This window comes from Lithobates pipiens, unplaced genomic scaffold (genome assembly GCF_037356315.1).
Source record: "Lithobates pipiens isolate NorthernLeopardFrog02 unplaced genomic scaffold, aLitPip1_a1.2 Scaffold_16, whole genome shotgun sequence".
NCBI classification, from domain to species: domain Eukaryota; kingdom Metazoa; phylum Chordata; class Amphibia; order Anura; family Ranidae; genus Lithobates; species Lithobates pipiens.
In genome coordinates, this window is record NW_027507748.1 from 215,872,521 (window position 1) to 215,894,213 (window position 21,693).

At 44.6% G+C, this 21,693-nt stretch overlaps 1 protein-coding gene across 2 annotated transcripts in view; it reads left to right on the forward strand.

The window, feature by feature from the left end:
• The window catches only part of WDTC1 (WD and tetratricopeptide repeats 1), a 91,504-nt gene that overhangs the window by 43,802 nt on the left and 26,009 nt on the right, over positions 1 to 21,693 (forward strand). For both annotated transcript variants that reach the window (XM_077481020.1, XM_077481019.1), the window contains exon 11: positions 10,953 to 11,037. In XM_077481020.1, coding sequence (XP_077337146.1) covers positions 10,953 to 11,037 — 85 coding nt within the window. The remainder of the gene's footprint in view (positions 1 to 10,952; positions 11,038 to 21,693) is intronic.

Consider the following 21,693-nt stretch of genomic DNA (forward strand, 5'->3'; position numbering starts at 1 on the left):
TGCAGGTCAGAGGTGACTTCGCTCTGACCTTTTGCAGCCTAGTTCTGGGGTCTCACTAGTGGTCTGTTTGGTGGTGGGTCTCTGCACTGGCTTGGTGTTAAGCAACTGGTTGTTGAGAGCTTTTAGTGGGTTAAGCCTGCATGTCGTTTCAGGAAAAATCACTAGGAAAAGCTAGACCAGGTCAGAAAAAATGTCCTTCTTGCAAGACCCCCCTCAGAGATTCGTGGCAGAGGGCAATGTGCAGAAATTGTATCAGAGAATTGGTGGAAGAGGAAACATCCCAGCAGTATAAGGATTTGTTTTCTTCGGTTAAAGAGCTGACAAACTCCTTGAGTTCAGTCAGGTCCATCCTGATACAAAACCTTCCCGCACAGACCGAGCCTCAGAACTTGCCGCCCAGCCCCAGGGCGTCGTCGTCCAGACAGGTGGAGACCGAGGATTCTGGAGACGAAGGGGGTAGTACTCTCATCTCCTTCAGGGACTCTGAGGAGGAGGAAGAGGAAGAAGATAGCAGGGGCTCTAAGTACAAGCTATCACTAGAGGAAGTAGATGACATTCTTAAAGCAATCTACACTACTCTAGAAATTCAAGAAGAAAAAGTACAGCTGTCAATTCATGACAAAATGTACCAGGGGTTGGACGAAACAAAACGGAGAGTTTTTCCAGTCCACAGGGTCCTCTCAGATTCGTTGAGAAAGGAGTGGAAGGACCCAGAAAAAGCCCCTTTCTTCGCTAAAGCTCTCAAGAGAAGGTTTCCCTTCGAAGATAAAGACTCAGAGGTTTGAAACAAAAAACCCAGAGTCGATGCAGCTTTCTCGTAGGTATCCAGACGAACGGATCTAGCCTTTGAGGATATGGGGATCCTTAAAGACCCAATGGACAAAAAAGCTGACTCCATCCTTAAAAAGGCTTGGGATGCTGCGTCAGTCAGTCTAAAGCCAGCTATGGCAGCTACGGTAGTGGCCAGGAACCTGGAATGTTGGGTAGAGAAACTGAAGAGCCATATTGAAGCGGGGACACCCCGCAAGGATCTCTTAGAGTCCTTTCCACTGATCCTGAATGCTGTCAAATATATGGCAGATGCATCAGCAGAATCAGTCAAACTGGCCGCCAGGTCCTCGGCTCTTGTAAATTCAGCCAGGAGAGCAGTTTGGCTGAAAACATGGTCTGGGGACACGGCCTCTAAGGTCAAACTGTGTGGTCTGCCCTTCTCGGGTGACTTGCTCTTTGGACCTGATTTAGAGTCTGTGCTGGATAGGACGGCTGATAAAAAGAAGGCTTTTCCAGCTAAGAAAAAGCAGGTTGCCAAAAAGAATTTTCGTGCTTTTCAGCAGTCCCATAAAAAAGACCAGGATCGCAAGAGCAGATGGGGTTCGCAGAAGGGCAAAGGCGAGGGTGGAGTCCTCTTTAGATCTCCCCCAGAGCAGACCCCTAAGAGCAAATGACATTCTCTCCCCAGTGGGGGGGAGGCTGTCAGCTTTTCGCGAACAATGGGACAGGCTGTCTCCAAATCTGTTTGTGAAGAGCATTGTCGATCAGGGGTACAGGTTGGAATTTTCAGAACCACCCCGAGCAGGTTTTATGTGACAACATTGCCAAGGGATCAGGAGAAGGCCTCTGCAATGAAGCTTTTATTACAGGAGCTGATACAGCAAGAGGTTCTAATTCAAGTCCCAATAAACCAGCAGGGCAGGGGTTTTTACTCACATATTTTTCTGGTGAAAAAACCCTCGGGGAAGTACCGTTTAATCCTGAATCTGAAAGTTCTGAACAGGTTCATTCGGTACAAACATTTCAGGATGGATACAATTTTTTCCATCACAAAGTTGTTGACCCCAGAATGCTTCATGGCATCCCTGGATCTAAGGGATGCCTACCTTCATATACCCATTCATCAGGCATCACAGAAGTTCCTGCGCCTGGCATTGAAGGTGGGGAGTTCGGTATGGCACCTCCAATTCAGGGCTCTGCCATTCGGACTCTCGTCCTCTCCCAGGGTCTTTACAAAGATTATGGCAGAGGCTCTGGAGCCCCTGAAGTTGAAGGGGATTTCAGTCGTCCCTTATCTGGACAACCTTTTGTTTTTTGCAGACTCCAGGGAGCAGGTCTTAGTCAATCTCCAGAGGGCCCAGTCTCACATCGAGGGCCTGGGGTGGCTTTTAAATCTAGAGAAGTCGAACCTGATCCCCTCACAGGAAATGAAATTTCTGGGGTATACGTTAAACTCGATTCTCCAGAAAGTTTTCCTGCCGCTGGAAAAACAGGAAAAGTTGCAGCTAGCTGTACAGCGGATACAGAGCAACCAGGCAGTCTCGGTCAGGACGGCTATGGCAGTTCTGGGCCTGCTTACGGCAGCAATCCCGTTCAGTGGGCCAGGTTCCATTCCAGACCCCTTCAGAGGGAGGTTCTGTCAAGCTGGTCCTATCAGGATCCTTTGGAAAAGCTGTTAAGAATTTCGGCAAGAACGAAAAGGGCTCTTTGGTGGTGGAGAGACCAGGTAAACCTCTCAAAGGGTCTGGAGTGGACTTTTCCCTTGGACAAGCGTCTAACAACAGACTCAAGTGCCTGGGGCTGGGGGGCCCACCTGGATGGTCAAACATCTCAGGGGGTTTGGTCCAAGCAGGAAGCTCAAAGATCATCCAACTGGAGGGTGTTGAAGGCGATCTTTCTGGGTTTGGTGGCCTTTCAGCAGAATTTGAGAGGTCACCATGTCCAGGTGTTGTCAGACAACACAACAGCGGTTACCTACATAATGAAACGAGGGGGAACCAGGAGCAGGAGCTTGATGGAGTTGGCCAATCCGTTGTTAGCCTGGGCAGAGCAGAACACAGCCTCACTATCGGCAGTGCATCTGAAGGGCTCTCAGAATTTGTTTGCGGACCTCCTAAGCAGGCGGAAATTGCTAGAGGCAGAATGGAGCCTGAATCGGGAGGTGTTCCTGATGATCTCCGAGGCTTGGGGGGTTCCACAGGTAGACCTTTTTGCCAGCCAGCAGAACTCAAAGGTGGACAGATTATTTTCTCTTCACCGAGGAGATGCAGCAATAGGGCTGGATGCATTTGCTCACCCCTGGCACTACCAGCTGTGCTACGCCTTTCCCCCCTTTCCTCTAATTCCACTAGTGCTGAGGAAATTCAGGGAAGAAGGGATGGACTTAATACTAGTCACTCCTTTTTGGCCAAAAAGGCCTTGGTTTGCGTGTCTTCGAAACCTAGCCTCGAAGCCCCCATGGAGGTTACCACTCAGAAAAGATTTGTTATCCCAGGGGACAGTAAATCATCCAGAGGTGGAACTTCTACAGCTAACCGCCTGGTTTCTGAGGAGGACCTCTTAAAAGCCAAAGGTCTCTCAGATAAAGTAGTAGAGATCCTGCTGTCTAGCAGGAAGGCAGTTACACAGGCAATTTACATGAAGGTCTGGAAGAAGTTCAACTCCTGGTGTAGTTCTAGAGAGCTCAAGGTCAAGAGCACGGTGTCCGTCTTGGAGTTTCTCCATGAAGGAATGGAGAAGGGTCTAGCAGCCAGTACCCTGAAGACTCAGGTGGCTGCCTTATCAGTTTTCTTTGAAAAGACTTTATCTAAAGAGACTTTAATTTCTAGATTTTTTTAGGGCTCTTGCTCGAAGTAGACCAGTAGGGCTCTTGCTCGAAGTAGACCAGTAGCCCTTAAAGACTTTCCCAGTTGGGATTTGTCTACAGTTTTGCAGGGTCTCTCGGGAGCACCGTTTGAACCCTTACAAGAAGCTTCTTTACAGAAGGTGGTTTTAAAAACAATCTTTTTGGTGGCCATCACCTCGGCCAGGAGGGTCAGCGAGCTCCAAGCTCTAGCTATTACAGAACCCTTCCTTAGAGTTTATCCGGACAGAGTAGTACTGAGGACGGATCCAGCATTCCTACCGAAAGTATCCTCAGCTTTTCATTGATCGCAGGAAATAGTGTTACCTACATTCTCTGCAACCCCAGCTAATGCAGGAGAGGAAGTTTTCCACACATTGGATGTGAGAAGATGCTCATTGCACTTTCTGAAGATGACTAAAGACTTTAGAAGATCAAACGCCCTTTTTGTGTTATTTTCTGGGTCACGCAAGGGGGAGAAAGCTTCTAAGAGTATGCTGGGTAGGTGGTTTAAGCTGGCTATAACAGAAGCCTATAAAGCAAAAGGAGAAATACCTCCCTCAGGTATTGCTGCTCACTCTACTAGATCCACGGCAGTTTCCTGGGCTGAAAGGGCCGGTGCAACGCCTGAACAAATCTGCAAGGCTGCCACTTGGTCCAGTTATTCGACATTTCTCCGGCACTACCGGTTAGATCTACTGTCTGCGGCAGATCAGGCCTTCGGCAGGAAGGTACTGCAGGCAGTAGTCCCCGCCCTAGGGTAAGTTTCTCGGCTATCCTCTCCGGGGTTGTCCTGAAAGGCGATTTGAGAAAGACTAAGTTAGACTTACCGGTGACGGTATTTCTAAGAGCCTTTCAGGACAACCGTTACTTCCCTCCCTAGGTTATGCTTAGTAAATGTATTAAGTTCTACCATGGTGTTGTGCCTTCTGTGCTTTGTTTTCCAGTGTCGGAAGGCCACAATAACTGAAGCCATGGAGGAAGAGGAGGTGTTTTTAAAGTGGGCATGTGTTTCCTAATGACAAGGTGGAGCTACACTCTCTCCGGGGTTGTCCTGAAAGGTTCTTAGAAATACTGTCACCGGTAAGTCTAACTTAGTCTTTCTTCCCCTGAAATCCAGGCTATAGCAACCGGGTTACATATAGTTAGCACGGTACGCATGGACACCCTGACGGCGGTCCTTGACTCCTATGTTGCTAAGATAGAGGTGGCACGTGGCAGGAAAGGTTCACGTAAGAGGCCCCTGCCCCCCCCCCCCCACGTCCTCTGGGGAGAGCTCTGCTCTGATGCAGACTCGGGCCCTACTGCGGCTGGAGACCCCTGCTCTGACTGTTGCTCTCAAACATGGCTGACCAGGACCGTTCGGACAGTGAGGATGATTCCCCGTCCGGGTCCAGGCGCGACAAGACGCTTGTTGGAGCACTTATCACAGCTGTGCGTGATACCCTGAAGATTCAGGATCCAGCGGATTCCTTTGCTGATGTTCCGGTCCCTTTTGGGTCCCGCAAGCCAGCACGTTCACCTAAGGTGTTCCCGTATTTGACTTATTTTAACAAATTCATCTACAGGGAATGGGGTCGCCCACAACGGCCCTTTTCGGTCCCCAAAAATTTGGCGGTGCTTTACCCCTTTGAGGAAAGCCTTCTCAAAAAGTGGTCGGCTCCTCCGGTCGTGGACCCCCTAGTATATAGGTTAAATAAAGTAACCATTATCCCAGTATAGGGGACTCCTGCATTCAAGGATCCCACGGACAGGAAGGCCGAGGCAGTGGCTCGTTCCTTGTTTGCGGTTGTGGGGTCAGCCGTGTGATCTTTACTGGCATCCGCACTGGTGTCACAGACACTGACTGAGTGGGCAAAACGTTTGCACCGCGAATTGGGAGAGCAGAACGCCTCCCCTGTCTGCGTGGAACTAGTAGAACAGATTCTTCCCCTCCAGCATACCCTTGTCCCCGGTTCGCCGGGAGGCCCTGTTAGGGGCGGTGAGGGACTTGCTGAATCAGGAGGTGATTGTACCGGTTCCAAAATCGGAACGCTTCCAGGGGTTCTACTCAAATCTTTTTGTGGTTCCTAAGAAGGAAGGGGTACGTCCAATCTTGGACTTGAAGGCCCTCAATCACTTTGTAAAAGTGCAGAGGTTCAGAATGGGATCGGTTCGCTCAGTTGTCGCTGCACTCCATCAAGGGGACTTGCTGGCGTCCTTGGACATCCAGGATGCTTACCTGCACATACCCATTTGCCTTCGGCATCAAAAATTTCTGCGTTTGGCAGTAGGGGAAGCCTACTACCAGTTCGTGGCTCTTCCTTTTGGCCTGGCACCAGCCACCCCGAGTGTTTACCAAAGTACTGGCTCCAGTATTGGCCTTGCTGAGGCAGCGCGGGATCGCGATCATGGGTTACCTAGACTATCTCCTGAGAGCATCTTCCGCCTCAGAATTAGAGGAGGATGTGGCGATCACCATGCAGACCCTGCAAGAATTTTGGTGGCTGTTGAACCTAAAGAAGTCGGTGGTTGTACCGACTCAGCGTCTGGTGTACCTGGGGTTGCTGTTGGACTCCAGGGAAGCGAGGGTTTTTCTCCCCTCAGACAAATTTCTGAGTTTCAGATCTGCGGTCAAACTACTGATGAACCGCAAGTGGTCATCGCACCGCTTTTGCATGTGGGTGCTGGGGCTCATGGTAGCCTCCTTCGAGGCAGTACCTTATGCCCAGTTCCACACCAGAGTCCTGCCGAAGGAGATCTTGACAAAATGGGGCAAATCGCCGTTGTCCCTGGATCGGCAGATCCAGGTGAGCCAGCCAGTCAGGGTCTCCGTGATCTGGTGGTTGAGCTCCCCGGTGATTCAGTACGGAAAATCGTTCCTTCCTCTGAAATGGACGGTGGTCACTACGGACGCCAGTCTATCCAGCTGGGGTGGAGTGATGGGTTTTCAGTCGGCTCAGGGCCTCTGGTCGATGGAAGAATCCAAGTTGCCGATCAATCTGCTCAAATTGAGAGCGATCAGGCTGTGTCTCCACACATGGTCGATGTGTCTTCAGGGGCGTCCGACAAGGATACAGTCGGACAATGCCACAGCTGTGGCGTACATAAATCACCAAGGGGGAACAAGAAGCTCTGCTTCTGCTCGGGAGGTCGCTCACATACTTCGGTGGGCAAAGCGACACGTTCTGGCCCTGTCGGCCATTTACATCCTGGGGGTGGAAAATTGGCAGGCAGACTGTCTGAGTCGACAGATGCTAGACCCAGGAGAGTGGACATTGCATCCGGAGATATTCAGGCTGCTGTGCCTGAAGTGGGGCACACCAGATGTGGATCTATTGGCCTCCCGTCTCAATCGGAAGGTGCCCAGATTCGTGTCTAGGACGAGAGATCCGTGGGCAGACGCGCTGGTGGCTCCGTGGGATCAGTATCAGCTCATCTACGCCTTTCCTCCACTGAAACTATTGCCACGTCTGCTTCGCAGAGTGGAAGCCGAGGGGATTCCAGTAATCCTGGTTGCCCCAGATTCGCCTCAGTGGCCCTGGTACGCAGACCTGGTGCGTCTGGTGGCAGACGCTCCCTGGCGATTGCCACTGCGAGAGGACCTCCTATCTCAAGCTCCAATCTTTCACCCTGCTTTACCATCGCTGGCTTTAATGGCATGGCTGTTGAAAGCCAGGTATTGAGGAACCGGGGGTCTGTCGGACTCGGTGATTCCAACTATGTTGAGGGCGTGGAAATCTTCTTCCAGGAAGATATGCCATCGTACTTGGAAGGCCTATATCTCCATGTGTGAGGAGAAAGGGTGGCATCCGCGCTCCTTTTCTATATCCAGGATCTTGCTGTTTCTTCAGCAAGGTGTAGACCAGAAGTTGGCGTTGAGCACCATCAAGGGGCAAATTTCAGCTTTGGCTGTTTTTTTCCAGCGACCCCTGGCATCTCACTCAATAGTGAGTACCTTTGTTTAGGGGGTGCAACATGTAGTCCCTCCGGTGCGTCCACCGTTACCTCCGTGGGATTTGAACCTGGTGTTGGCGCTTCAAAAGCCGCTGTTTGAGAATATCAGGATAGACCATCAAGATTCCCTTGTTGACCCTTTCACAGAAGGTGGTTTTCCTAGTGGCCATAACATCGGCCAGGAGGGTTTCGAAATTGGCGGCCTTGTCCTGCAAGTCGCCTTATCTGGTCATACAAAGGAATAAGGCGGTGTTGAGTCCGCAACCGTCCTTTCTACCTAAGGTGATCTCGGCATTTCATATCAATGAGGACATTGTATTGCTATCGTTGTGTCCTAAGCTGAAGCACCCCAAAGAGGTGGCCCTTCACGCTCTCGATGTGGTTAGGGCTCTAAAGGTGTACTTGTCTGCCACAGCTCCCTTTCGGAAGTCAGACTCACTGTTTGTTTCGGTGGCTGGTCCTAAGAAAGGCATGGTGGTCTCGTCGCCCACCATTTACAGGTGGATCAGACAGATTGTAGTCCAAGCCTACGCCTTGAAGGGGCATGTGCCCCCCTTTCCAGTCACGGCCCACTCTACAAGAGCAATCTGAACATCTTGGGCCTTCGGACACCGAGCGTCTGTCGCTCAGGTGTGTAAGGCGGCGACCTGGTCGTCTGTCCATACATTTACCAAGTTCTACAAGGTAGATGTCCGTGCATGGGCTGATGCTGGTTTTGGCCGCAAAGTTTTGCAGGTGGCCGTGTAGTTGCAATTGAGTTTTTCCTGGTTTTTCGGTAAAAACGCAGTACTGTTTTGTTAATGCTCTGTTGCATTACCTCCGCGATGTTGCGGTCTTGGGAATCACTCCTTTTGAGGATGCCCGGTTATATGGTGGAGTTTTTCCACACTCTGCTGTTTTTTTGTGGGTTTAGTTTCACTAGTTCCCACTTGCCTTGGAGGATGACGTTTTTATGTTGTTTTTTCCCACCCCTCGTTTGGCACTGCTTGGGGACATCCCATTTAGTTACAGAGAGGAGCTGTGTCGGTGGGTGAATATGAGAGAAAATAGGATTTTTGTACTCACCGTAAAATCCTTTTCTCTCTAATTCACCGACCGACACAGCACCCACCCCTCCTTTTTTCTACGTTATACTGCCTGTTGATGTACTGAGGCTGCTAGGGGCAGTGAGGGGAGGGTTGATAGCACAGGGTCCGCCCCCCTGGGGCGGGATTAAAAGTTCTGTGCATTGTGTAACAATTTTGCCTAGTTCTCCTAATGGCAGGCTATACAACCCATTTAGTTACCGAGAGGAGCTGTGTTGGTCGGTGAATTACAGAGAAAAGGATTTCACGGCGAGTACAAAAATCCTATTTTTTGATGGGACAGTGTGAAAATAATAAAAAATTTCATAAGAAAAAATAAAAAATGTAAAGCACCCCTGTCCCTGGATACTCGCGCGCAGTGGTGAGCGCATACGTAGGTCACACCCACATATGTAAACGGTGTTCACACAACACGTGATGCATCGCCACAAGTGTCAGAGCGAGAGCAATAATTCTAGCACTAGACCTCCTGTGGTTACCTATAGAAATTTTTAAAGCATCAGCTAAGTCGATTTTTAAAAAACAGTAGTTTAGCGCCATTCCACGAGCAAGCACAATTTTAAAGCATGACATGTTTTCTTGGCGTAACATCTTTCACTTTTTACAAAAAAAAATTGAGTCTGTTTTATTTTTAAATTCATTAAAGTATATTTTTCCCCCAAAAATTGTGTTTGTAACACCACGTGACATAAAAATTGTAATGACCGCCATTTTATTCTCTAGGGTCACTGAGATATAGATCTATATATGTGTTTGGGTATTCTAAGTAATTTTCTAGCAAAAAAATACAGATTTTTACTTGTAAACAAGTGTCAGAAAAAGGCCTGGTCAGCAAGTGGCTAAAAAGGTTTCGGCTGAACATACACTATAAAGCAGAACTAAACCCAACTGATTTAATTGTTTCCCAAAACCATTGCATTCAAGGCATGCCATAAATTATAGCTCTTACAAGGTGATTATGCTTTCAACCAAACTGTAAAGCCATCAAATGGCTGGTGCCATAACTGATCATGTGTTCTGCACCATGGCAACTGCAAATCAAACAGAGGTTAAGATGACAGCTTCCTTGGCTTTAAAGGAGAGGAGGGTTTTGTTCCGCTTTAAGCTTCTTTGGATTGTACTTGATAACCTATCGGTATATTTTTGTAGCAGAAAACTAAACTACTTGAATGAATCCATGACAAATGGTGGAAGAACTTACAGACTTTATGCAAATAGTGTCTCTCATCCTCCTATGATAACTGGAGCTCTACAATGAGCTTCTTGGTTCTCAGGTGTCAGAGCTGGGCTCAGCCCTTCTTTATCTGAGCTGGCCGCTCAGCAGTTGGCTAATTGCCAGCTCCTATCTCTCCACAGTTACTCAGCTTATATCCTGCTCATCAGTCCTGCCTACTTAAGCCATCCAGTCCAGAGGTTCTCTGCCTTCGTTTTGGTCAACATTAGGGATGAGCTCAGGCGTGTTCGCATGGACCACGTGCAGAGCCTGCCAGGAAGTCGCTAATCACAGGCAGTGAGACATTGTGCTGATGTGCGGCTGCAGAGATCGGGCAATGTCTCACTGCCTGTGATTAGCGCAGCTTTGCACCGACTTCCTGGTGGGCTCTGCACGTGGTCCATGCGAACATGCCTGAACTCATCCCTAGTCAACATCACAGAATCTCCTGCTATCCTGTTCAAGACTTGCTTTGCTGACATTCCTTCTGGCTCCAGATCTTGCTTGCTGTTCCACTACATTGATCCCTGACTTCTGGCTTGGCTGACTATCCATTCCGGTTACTGACGTTTGGCTATGTTTTGATTTGTTTAATAATAAAAGTAGTAGTCAAAATTCAGTAACCGGAACACTTAAAGACTAAACCTTTTTCTGACACTTGTTGCTTTCAAGTTAAAATCAGTATTTTCTGATTGAAAATTATTTAGAACCCCCAAACATAATCCATATATATATATTAGCAGAGACCCTAGAGAATAAAATGGCGGTTGTTGCAATATTTTATGCTGTATTTGCGCAGTGTTCTTTCAATCACAATTTTTTTTTTTTTCAAAGACACTTTAATGAATTAAAAAAAAAAAAACTAAACCGTAAAGTTAACCCAATTTTTTTGCATAATGTGAAAGATGATGTTGCGCCACGAGAATCGTGATCTTTGTTCTAAGCAAAAAAATCATGATTCTCATTTTAGCCAGAGTTGTGCAGCTCTAATCCAAAACAAAAAATAGTATAGTTTCACATGAATGTGATAAAAGATTGTGTAAGGTAGTAGGTTTAGTAGATTTATTTGTACTATTGATTTTATCAGTGAATTTTGTACTTTCAGAAGTTCAGAATGGGAAAACCACAAGCAATGGACTTAGTTTGTACAGTAATGGTTTGCGTGTCAGTGATGCCAAGACCGTGGTGGGGTAGGAGCATCTCTTATGAAATTTTTTTTTGTATTCAGTCTCTTTTGTCTAAAGTGAAAGTCAAGGCACCACAAAAAATGCATTGCACAGTAGCGAAATCACCACCACATGCATTAAAAACCTTCATAAAAATAGGTAGAACCAAAAAACACTTTTAATATCTATTTTGAAGATGCAGTTTAAGAGGAAGGATCACTGCAAAAGTTGGGTTTAATAACGTGACATAATCTGGAGAGATTTTTCTGTTATTCCAGTGGCACGGCACTCAGAGGAACTAGCATATCAATCAGCTTCTGCAGGCTGAGGGAAAGGGGTAGAAATGCTAATGTCATTGGAAGTCTCTTCCTCTAGTGCACACTACAAGCTGTTGTGGCATTGGACATGATTGGACTGCTGCTTTTTAACTGTGATTCCCCCACTACAGCACATAGGAAGTGTTACAAGTAATGCTTGCAAAGGTGACAGATGCCAAAATACCATCCAGCAACATAAAAAAATGTATTATCTGGGCAAAAAAAATTATTAAAAATGTCCAGAGATATATACAATGGGGACAGAAAGTATTCAGACCCCCTTACATTTTTCACTTTGTTATATTGCAGCCATTTGCTAAAATCATTTAAGTACATTTTCCTCATTAATGTACACACAGCACCCCATATTGACAGAAAAACACAGAAATGTTGACATTTTTGCCCACTGTATGTGTGTGTGTGTGTGTGTGTGTGTGTGTGTGTGTGTGTGTATAATATAATGGAAAGGATATAGGGAAATCTTCCTGGTGCATATATTTTTCTTTTACTGCCAGTAATTGATTCACCAGAAGTAAACATAAACATCAGGCCAGGGTTAATTTAAAATTTAGTGAAGCAGCGCTAAATAACTCTAAAGCAATACTTAAATATAAAGTGCTAATAATATGCAAATATCTCACTTCTCAATGTGCAATACAATGCCATCAAAGAAATTGAGCCAACAGATCAGTAAATAAATAAATATATACAATAAAGTGTATCCAAAGTATCAAAAAATTGTCTCTTTTGAGTATATAAATAAAAATATGTGCAAAAAAAGTGTGTAAAAGGGAGAGGGAAAGTAAACCGAGTCCAATTGCTGATAAAATTTGATAGCTTGTAGATATCCTTTTCCAATCCACACCTTGTGTGTGCTAGCTTCTCACCTTAAAGATAGACCCCTAAATGGGTCTTGTAGTGCATCAACAGATGTATAACAACCATATGTTCTTTTCCTCCTGCGTGGGTATATCCTGGACAAATGATCGCTGCAATATCAAGGCTGTTCCAAGTTCCACGACCAGCTTCTTTAAAACATTGTCTCCAAGCTAGTAGATGAGTCCAGTCTTGGAATCAGTGGAATGTTAAGATCACCCCCAAGAATTAGGTTGGTGGTACCGAAAGACTTTAAGTGGGCTGTCACACATGAGAGGAAGTGCAGCTGCTCCTAGTCCATGGCAGCTTTGAATCTTCACCTCAGTTAAAAATTAAAGCAAATGCTTTGTGAGCCCTGACATCTTGTATCATCATGTAGCCTTCCAGGAAACGTCATATTCCATCATGCATCTGCTTCCTCTCGTGTGTGACAGCCCACTTAAAGTCTTTCGGTACCACCAACATAATTCTTGGGAGTAATCTTAACGTTCCGCTGATTCCAAGACTGGACTCGTCTACTGTCTTGGAGGCAATGTTTTAAAGGAGCTGGCCATGGGACTTGGATTCTATGGAGAAACAGCCTTGATTTTGCAGTGATCATTTGTCCAGGATATACCCACGGAGGAGGAAAAGTGCATATAATTGTTATACATCTGTTGATCCACGACTAGACCCATTTGGGGTCTATCTTTAAGGTGGGAGGCTGGCACACACAGGGTGTGGATTGGAGAAGGATATCTACAAGTTATCATATTTTATCTGCAATTGGACTGTTCCCTTTCCCTCTCCCTTTTTCACTTTTTTTGTAGTGATCTGTTGGCTCAGTTTCTTTGATGTCATTGTATTGCACTGTGTTGCACATTGAGAAGTGAGATATTTGCATATTATTAGCACTTTTATTATTAACACTTTATATTTATGTATTGTTTTAGAGTTATTTAGCGCCGCTTTACTATATTTTATATTTAGTCATTGGTGCTGGCAAAACTATAGAAGCAGCTTTATATTTACCTCTTGCATTAAGCACTTTATTACTTGTATCGTTTACACTTCTAGTAGCGCATTAGTACTTCACTTATACATCAGGTCAGGGTAGTTTAGCCTGGTTTAATAGATCATATATTTTCTGTGTTCATCGAGGGACACAGCTTGGCGATAATGAGCAGCCTAGCGTTATATTGCCGCCCAAAGTAGAAACGGACACTGGGCACATAGCTGACAAACGGCCCCCTTATAGCTATAACACTTGCCACCTCCCCTGTTCAGCTTAACTTGGTGAGTGGGTGTTTCATTCTCGTAAGCTATATTTGTTTGCTTGAATTGTTAGATTTTTTTCATACTATCAACAGCTACTGATAGATTCAGGCAGCCTTTAGAAGTCCTGAAAGTCTCTTCACTTCGCCATCAAACACAGCTTTTACCAGTTCATTAGGTATACTGATGTTCTCTGCAACTGTTCTGCAGTCAGCAGGAGAAATTCCTGTTTTAGTTCACACAGAACTCCACAATTCGCAGCAAGCCAGTATTTGTGGGAATTCATTGCAGAGTTAGGGTGACCAGAACTGTAATAGTTCTTGCTAGCCCTTCTTGGACTTTTTTCCCTATAGGATTTTAGTCAATATTCCCTGTTACGTTGCTGCTTGGGCTACATCTACATAGCAGCTATACAGGCCAGCATTTCATCAGAAATAAAGGCTGTACATTGACACTGCTGGACTGGACGTACAATGTGACTTCAGGCACTGGCTCTAAATTGGGGTGCTCTCGCTGCACTTTACTGTACTGTGTTGGCTTCAAAGTGTTTGTCCTTGAGTATTGCTAAATTCCAGATGATATCTGTTACCCCTCAGCTTCCCTTCTCTCCAGAGAAACTCTTGCTATTCCCCACCCTTACCAGTGGTTGGGGCTGTTCATCTAAAACCCTCACCAAAAAAATGTACACCAATAATGTCTTAATGTATTTGCACTTTCGGTATCTGTAAGGGAATTTTCCCCTTTTCCCCATCAGGAGTATGTAGGGCATTGAGAGGACATTAAGTCCTTTTTCAGAGCCCCAACCCTCCTATTGAATTGCTGGGAGCCTGGGATTAGGGCAAAGACATCCAGGTGGTCTCTGTGGACTAGAAAGTCTACAGTTTGCCCAATCAGCTTCTTCGGGTGCAAGAGATGGTCACTTTTTCAAAGCTCTGGGGGTAATTCACTTGCTGGGGTGTCCCATACCTGGTGCCTCAGTCTGATTCTCCACAACAGGTAGTCCTCGCTTCATTGGAAGGATCCCTTTGTAAGTCAGCTTTCTGAGTTGGGCTTAGCTAGGACATCATCTAGGGTGCAGGCCCTTTACCTCTGGAAAAGTTTTGGAGTCCTCCCTGTGTCAGGACAAGTGGCCTAGACCCTACTTTAGGGACAATGTATTGGTGTCTGGACCTCCTCAATTAGTATTTTCTGCAGTAATGGGAAAAGCTTGTGCACCTTCACTTCTGCACGGCAGGGAGACATCACTGGAGGGCTCCAATGCCCTCCATGATTCCCTGCAGGATTGTAAGTGGTCAGAACACTCTGGGTTCCTGCTGAAGGTATCCTCTGTGATCGAGTATTTCCTGTAGTACTGTAGTTTCCTGTCCTGTACTGTAGTAGCCTTTCTTGCTTCTTGGACTTTTTTTCCTGTAGGATTTTAGTCAAGATTCCCTGTTACATTGCTGCTTGGTCTACATCTACATAGCAGCTTTACAGGCCAGCATTTCCTCAGAAATGTGGGACCTGATCACCTGCAGTAGACTCCCTCTGCTATGGCTGATTCTTAGAACCATGTGCTGTGCTCCTGGTTAGGCAGGTCCTACAGATTTTCTCTTTCAGGCACCAGAGACACCTCAAAGTGGTAATGTAGATGAGTTTTGCTCCTTTTGTTCTTCTGCGCCAGTCTGTGGTTGCAGTACCCATGTACCTTTTTTGTGCATCCTCCTTTTTTAGTCAGGATTACGGCAGGGTCTGTACTCGAGAGCCAGTTAGCTGAGATTTTATGCTTAAATATTTTTAGCTTCCTTGATATTTTGTTTGTCCCGTAAGGTGGAGCGTTCCGCTTTAGCAGTGATCTCTTCTGTCCTTGGCCTGAACAACAGATTGATTCTCTTTGGCCTTCGGTGGATCATTAGCAGCTTGGGGGCTTCTTTTCACCTGCTTCAGATTTGGACGTTGGTCCCTCAGGTAGTTCTGAGTTACAGACAATTCCCTGTCCCTTTTATGGGCCTGTCATTGGCTGTTATCCACCCGCAGCTGTATTAGTTTTGGATATCACAACTGTTTCTGAATTCCTGTGCCCCTCAATGGATGATAAAGGAAATGCCATTTTTTTTTACTTACCGTAAATCCTATTTTTTGGAGTTCATTGAGGTGTATTTGTCTCGCCTGTGTGTTTTTGCTCTTGCCTGTAATCTGCTTTTCCACAAAGCCGAGGCATGGGGGAAAAAATTATACTGGGGGGTTGGCTTACAATTTTTCTGTTTTCCAGTGTCTCAACCACCTGTAGGTGGCAGTATAGCTTGATTGATTCTGAATTTCAGGGGCCTTCAATGGCCGCAAGTCAGTTTTACAGTAAATACAAAAATTGTATTGCCATTTTATCTTGCTCTATTTATGTGTCATTCTGGCAGCAGGGCACTGTTACCGTTTTGCGTTTTAGGGCTAGCTAGTATGCACACATTTGTATCTTTCCAGTCCAGTATATATTTTCACTTCACTTCTGCCAGGGTCAATGGAGTGGCACTTGGCCTTGAATTCAGGATCCAAGCCTGCAGTTAAGCCTACCACAACATGAAGGTCTGCCCCGCCAGTTGCATTTGGCCGATGGCTTTGACAGAGGTTTAGGAAAATGTGTGCAGAGACCTCTTGGCACCTATTGAAATAAGGGATGCGTATTTACATATTCCTATATTACCAGATCATCTGAATTTTTGTTTTGTTTTAACCTTACATTTGCTCAGAGAATGTTCACAAAGGTCCTCGCATTACTTGTGAGTCGCCTTCATCTTCAGATACTTAGACGATGTGTTGTTGTGCATTCAGACCTCTCTAGCCTTGGAACTCCAATGTGTCAATCACACTGCAGACCCTGGAGGACCTTTTTAATGTATCCTGAATATTGTGAAGTCATCTCTTACTCATCATAAAACTTAGATTACTTGGGGCTTCCTTCCCCTGGATACCCATCAGGTCAAATGGTTTTTGCTCGAGAAAAAGTTGATGAAACTGAAGTGTCAGGTTCTGCAACTTGAGTCCCAATGTGTTTTTTCCCTGTAGAGTTGTTGCATGCAAGTGCTAGCACTAATGGTATCCGCCTTTTGAAGTGGTTCCATTTGATCGGTAGAGATAGTCTATACCGTCCTTGGCAGAATTTAAAGTTCCAGCAAAATCCATGATGCACATTGCAGATGGAGAACTAGCAGATAGATTTTGTTAGCAGACTAAGTCTGGACCTGGGAGAGTGGGTCAGTTCATCAGGGGGTGTTCACGGACACATGGCCGCATTGTGGAGTGTCGGATGTGAATTTGCTAGCTGCTTTGTTCAACGAGAAACTGGACAGATTTGCCTCTGTCTTCTCTGTGGAAGCTGACGGTGGATGCAGCAAATACCCTGGTGGCATTGTAGAATCTATATGCCCTGAGCTACATCTTTACTTTGTCTACTTAGAAGAATCATGGCCAAAGGTATTCCAGATATTCTCATAGCTCCAGCTTGGCCTTGGGGAGTGCAGTACGCCAACCTCGTTTATCTGTTAGCCAGCATTTTGTGGCCTCTGCTAGATTGGCCAGACTGGTTATCCTGAGGACCAATATTTCATCCTGATTCTTGTTCTTTATCAGACAACTTGGCTTTTGAAACCCTGGTTCTCACTAGTGCCACTAAAAATTCCGTTATCTGACCATGCTTATAGTTGTGAATCTTGCAGAGTGTGATATGCCAACCTTGTTGGTGTGCTAGCTATCACTCCGTGGCCTATACCAGATGGGCCAAATTAGTTATGTCGATGACCGATTTCACAATCCCTTCATTTTGTTGTTTTCTTGGACAGTCTGGCTGTTGAAATCTTGGTTCTCAATGATGGCACTTTGGATTTAGCTGACAATACTTTAAAGTTTATAAATTTACTTTTATCAAGGTGTACCACTGCACATGGAAGTATTATTTTCACTGGTGTGAGTTTCAGGAGGTTTCCCCATGTGCCTTTTTAATAGGCCGAGTTCTTTCTTTTCATCCCGTTGGGGTAGAACAACATTATAATCAAAGGTTAGATGTCTGCCCTGTCTGTCCTTTTTAAACATCCTCTGGCTAAAAATTAGCTGGTTCGTACTCTCAATAAAGGAGATACATATGTTTTCTTCCCCTGTCAGAACTCCCTTACAACCTTGGTATTTGTAGCACTAACAATGCTAAATTCAAAGATCATCATTCAAACCCTTTTCAGGGCATCTCTTTGGCAATTCTATCTCTTAAGGTAGACTCTATTGTGACCATTTACTTATGCCACAAGGGTTTCTGAGTTGTAAGCCTAGTTCTTTATGGAACTCCATGTGATCTTAGTCAAAGTTTGTGTTACCTATCCTGTGTCCAGCATAAGTTCACCTCTCCATTGTCTGGATGTAGTAAGAGCGATCAGGGTTTTCCTTTTGGCCACTACTTCTTTGAGACCAAAAAGAGTGTCTTCAATGTCGACATCCCGTGTGTGTGTGTATGTGTATATATATCACACAGCGGGTAAAAAGTATTAAACACGTCACCATTTTTCTAGATAAATATATTTCTAAAGGTGGTATTGACATGACAATTTCACCACATGTTGGTAACAACCCATGCAATCCATACGTACAAAGAAACTAGGGCTGCAACTAACGATTATTTTCATAATCGATTAGTTGGCCGATTATTGTTTCAATTAATATTTGGTTAATAACCTTAAAACAAAAAGTGAGGCAAATTGACGTTCATTTTCAACCACAGTAACGGGAAAATTTTGAAATAATAGAAAACTTCTTGGTCAAAGAAATTTCCAGACAGTGTATGTGGTTTTTGTTCAGAAATGAAGTGAAAACTTCAAAAGAATTCTCTCATTCAGCGAATGTACAAAGATTTTTCATCTGAATATTCTCACCTGAAAATTGATCCGTGTGGCCAGCATAAGGCTCGGTACACACCTATGCAGTTTTTGCTTTTGATCTGTTTCTGCAGTACTTTTTGCTGTGCATTTTTTGATTTTTGCGCATGTGATTTTTAACCACTTAAGGACCGCCTCCTGTATATATATGTCGTTACTTTGAAGAGGGATATCTCAGTAACGGCAGCAGCTGCTGCCACATCCGAGATATCCCTCTTTACGGGAGTCCTGTGTATGATAACGGTGGTCTCCGCAGCGGGTTCGCCACGAGATCACCGTTATCGGTGGCGGGAGAGGTGCCACCCTCCTCCCGCCGCTCTCCCATGCCCTCCGCTGCTTACCGGAGCCGTCGGTAGCGGCGGAGGCGATCTGGTCCTTTCCTCGGCTGAGTATGGAGGCGAGTGAGGCTAAGATGGCCCCCACTCGTCTCTATACCTTAGGAGGGCGGAAGCGACGTCAAAACGTCACTTCCGCCCATACCTCTTAAAGGTATATTTTTTTAAATGTCATTTTTTCAAATGACTTTTTTTTTTTATTGCATTCAAGTACAAATATGAGATCTGAGGGCTTTTTGACCCCCAGATCTCATATTTAAGAGGACCTGTCATGCTTTTTTCTATTGCAAGGGATGTTTACATTCCTTGTAATAGGAATAAAAGTGATCCATTTTATTTTATTTTTTTAAAGTGTAAAAATAAAATCACGTAAAATAAATAAGAAAAAAAACATTTTTTAAAACACTCCGTCCCGACGAGCTCGCGCACAGAAGCGAACGCATATGTGAGTAGCGCCCGCATATGAAAACGGCAGTCAAACCACACATGTGAGGTTTTGCTGTGATCGGTAGAGCGAGAGCAATAATTCTAGCCCTAGACCTCCTCTGTAACACAAAACATGCAACCTGTAGAATTTTTTTAATGTTGCTTATGGAGATTTTTGATGGTAAAAGTTTGACGCCATTCCACGAGTGGGCGCAATTTTGAAGCATGACATGTTGGGTATCAATTTACGTTATCTTTCACAATATAAAAAAAAAAAAAATTGGGCTAATTTTACCGTTGTCTTATTTTTTTATTCAAAAAAGTGAATTTTTTCCAAAAAAAGTGCGCTTGTAAGACCGCTGCGCAAATACGGTGTGAAAAAAAGTATTACAATGACCGCCATTTTATTCTCTAGGGTGTTAGAAAAAAAATATATAATGTTTGGGGATTCTAAGTAAATTTCTAGCAAAAAAAAAAAAATTTTTAAACATGTCAACGCCAAATCTGAAAAAGAGGCCTGGTCCTTAACCACTACAATACAGGGCACTTTCACCCCCTTCCTTCCCAGCCCAATTTTCAGCTTTCATCACTCTCGCACTTTCAATGACAATTGTGCGGTCATGCTACACTGTACCCAAATGAAATTTTTATCATTTTGTTCACACAAATGGAGCTTTATTTTGGTGGTATTTATTCACGACTCCGTTTTTTATTTTTTGCGATATAAGCGCAAAAAAAGCAGAAATTTGTGAAAAAAAACTATATTTTCTTCTTTCTATTTTAAAAGAAATCCAATGAAATCAAATTTTGTTGTAAATTTAAGCCAAAATGTATTCTGACATATGTACGCAAATGATCATGTACATATGTGTGCAGATAATCATTGGGACATGTGATTTTAGTGGGACATATGTGGGGGACATGTCTTTTTATTATTTGGGGACATGTGTGTATTACACTAGACTAGTGATCAGTGAGTAAAAAGCTGTAAAAACAGCTCATACTCACTGATCACCAGCTGGCTGCAGCGATCTGCTCTCCCATCCTCAGCGACGACTTCCGTGTGAGGAGAGGAAAGCCGATTGCCTAGCAACCGGCTGTTTGTTTACATCACATGAGGGCTGTGATTAGACACGGCCGTCATGTGATCAGGAGGGCAAGTCACAGAGCCCTCCTGCCAATCCGAGATGCGCCATGTCCGGGTGACACGAGCGCATCGGGATCGCGCCGCTGCGCGGGTTCGCGTGCACGCAATCCCCCTCCTTCTGATGGACGCGGCTCCCACCCGGCCGTATATGTACATTGGCCAGGTGGTTAAGTGGTTAATGCAATTTGCATTTTTTGCATTTCTTTTTGGGCAGATGAAAACACAAAAATTGCTGCAAAAACGAATTACATTCTTTTCTGCAGCTTCTCCATTGAAGTATATTGAACCAAAAAAGCACAGATATGAACGTGTCCCATAGGAAACCATGTAAATGAACTGTAGTGCGTTTCTGCAAAAAGCACCAATAAACGTATAGATGTGAACCAGGTCTAAGATGTTTAGTAACATAATGGGGTTAAAAAGACTAAAATGAGCCCTTTATAGTACAAAAAGCAGATAATCACTACTGGAAGGGGTTAATTTTTTTTTACTGTAGAACAGTGAAAGTACTATTTCCAGTAGTGATTATATTTTTGTACTATAAATGGCTAATTTTTTTTTATTTTAACCCCATTATGTTACTGGCCGATTAATCGATTATGAAAATAGTAATCGATTAATTTCATAATCGATTAGTTGTTTCAGCCCTAAAAGAAACCAAAACAAATATGTTCATAAAATAAGTTATGTGTAATAAAATGGAATGACACAGGGAAAAAGTATTGAACACATGAAGAAAGGGAGGCGCAAAAAGGCTTGGAATGCTAGAACACCAGTTGAAATCTATCAGTTATTAGAAAGCAATCCTGCCCCTTGTCATTACAAATTAATATCAGCTGGTTCAGTCTCAAGTGATGGCCTATAAAAAGGGTTCTCATTACCAAGATGTCACACAAGAAACATCTCACAATGGATAAAAGGAAAGGGCTCTCTCAAGACCTTCGCAACCTTAATGTTGCAAAACATACTGATGGCATTGATTACAGAAGGATTTCCAAATTTCTGAATGTTTCAGCGAGTGCTGTTGGGGCCATAATCTGGAAGTGGAAATAACATTTCACCATAAACCAGCCACGAGCAGGTCCTCTTCTCAAGATTTGACAGAGGGGAGAAAAGAATCAGAAGAGTTCTCCAAGAGCCAAGGACCCATTTGCAGAGAGCTTCAGAAAGACCTGGAATTAGCAGGTACAGTTGTTTCAAAGAAAACAATAAGTAACACACTCAACCACCATGGCCTGTATGCATGTTCACCTTGCAAAACTCCATTGCTGAAAAAAAAGCATATTGAAGCTTGTTTAAAGTTTGCTGCACAACATTTAGACAAGCCTGTGAAATACTGGGAGAATATAGTCTGGTCAGATGAGATCAAAATTTAACTCTTGAACTGGATGCCATAATAGACACCATGTTTTTTAGGTCAAATGGCACTGTAC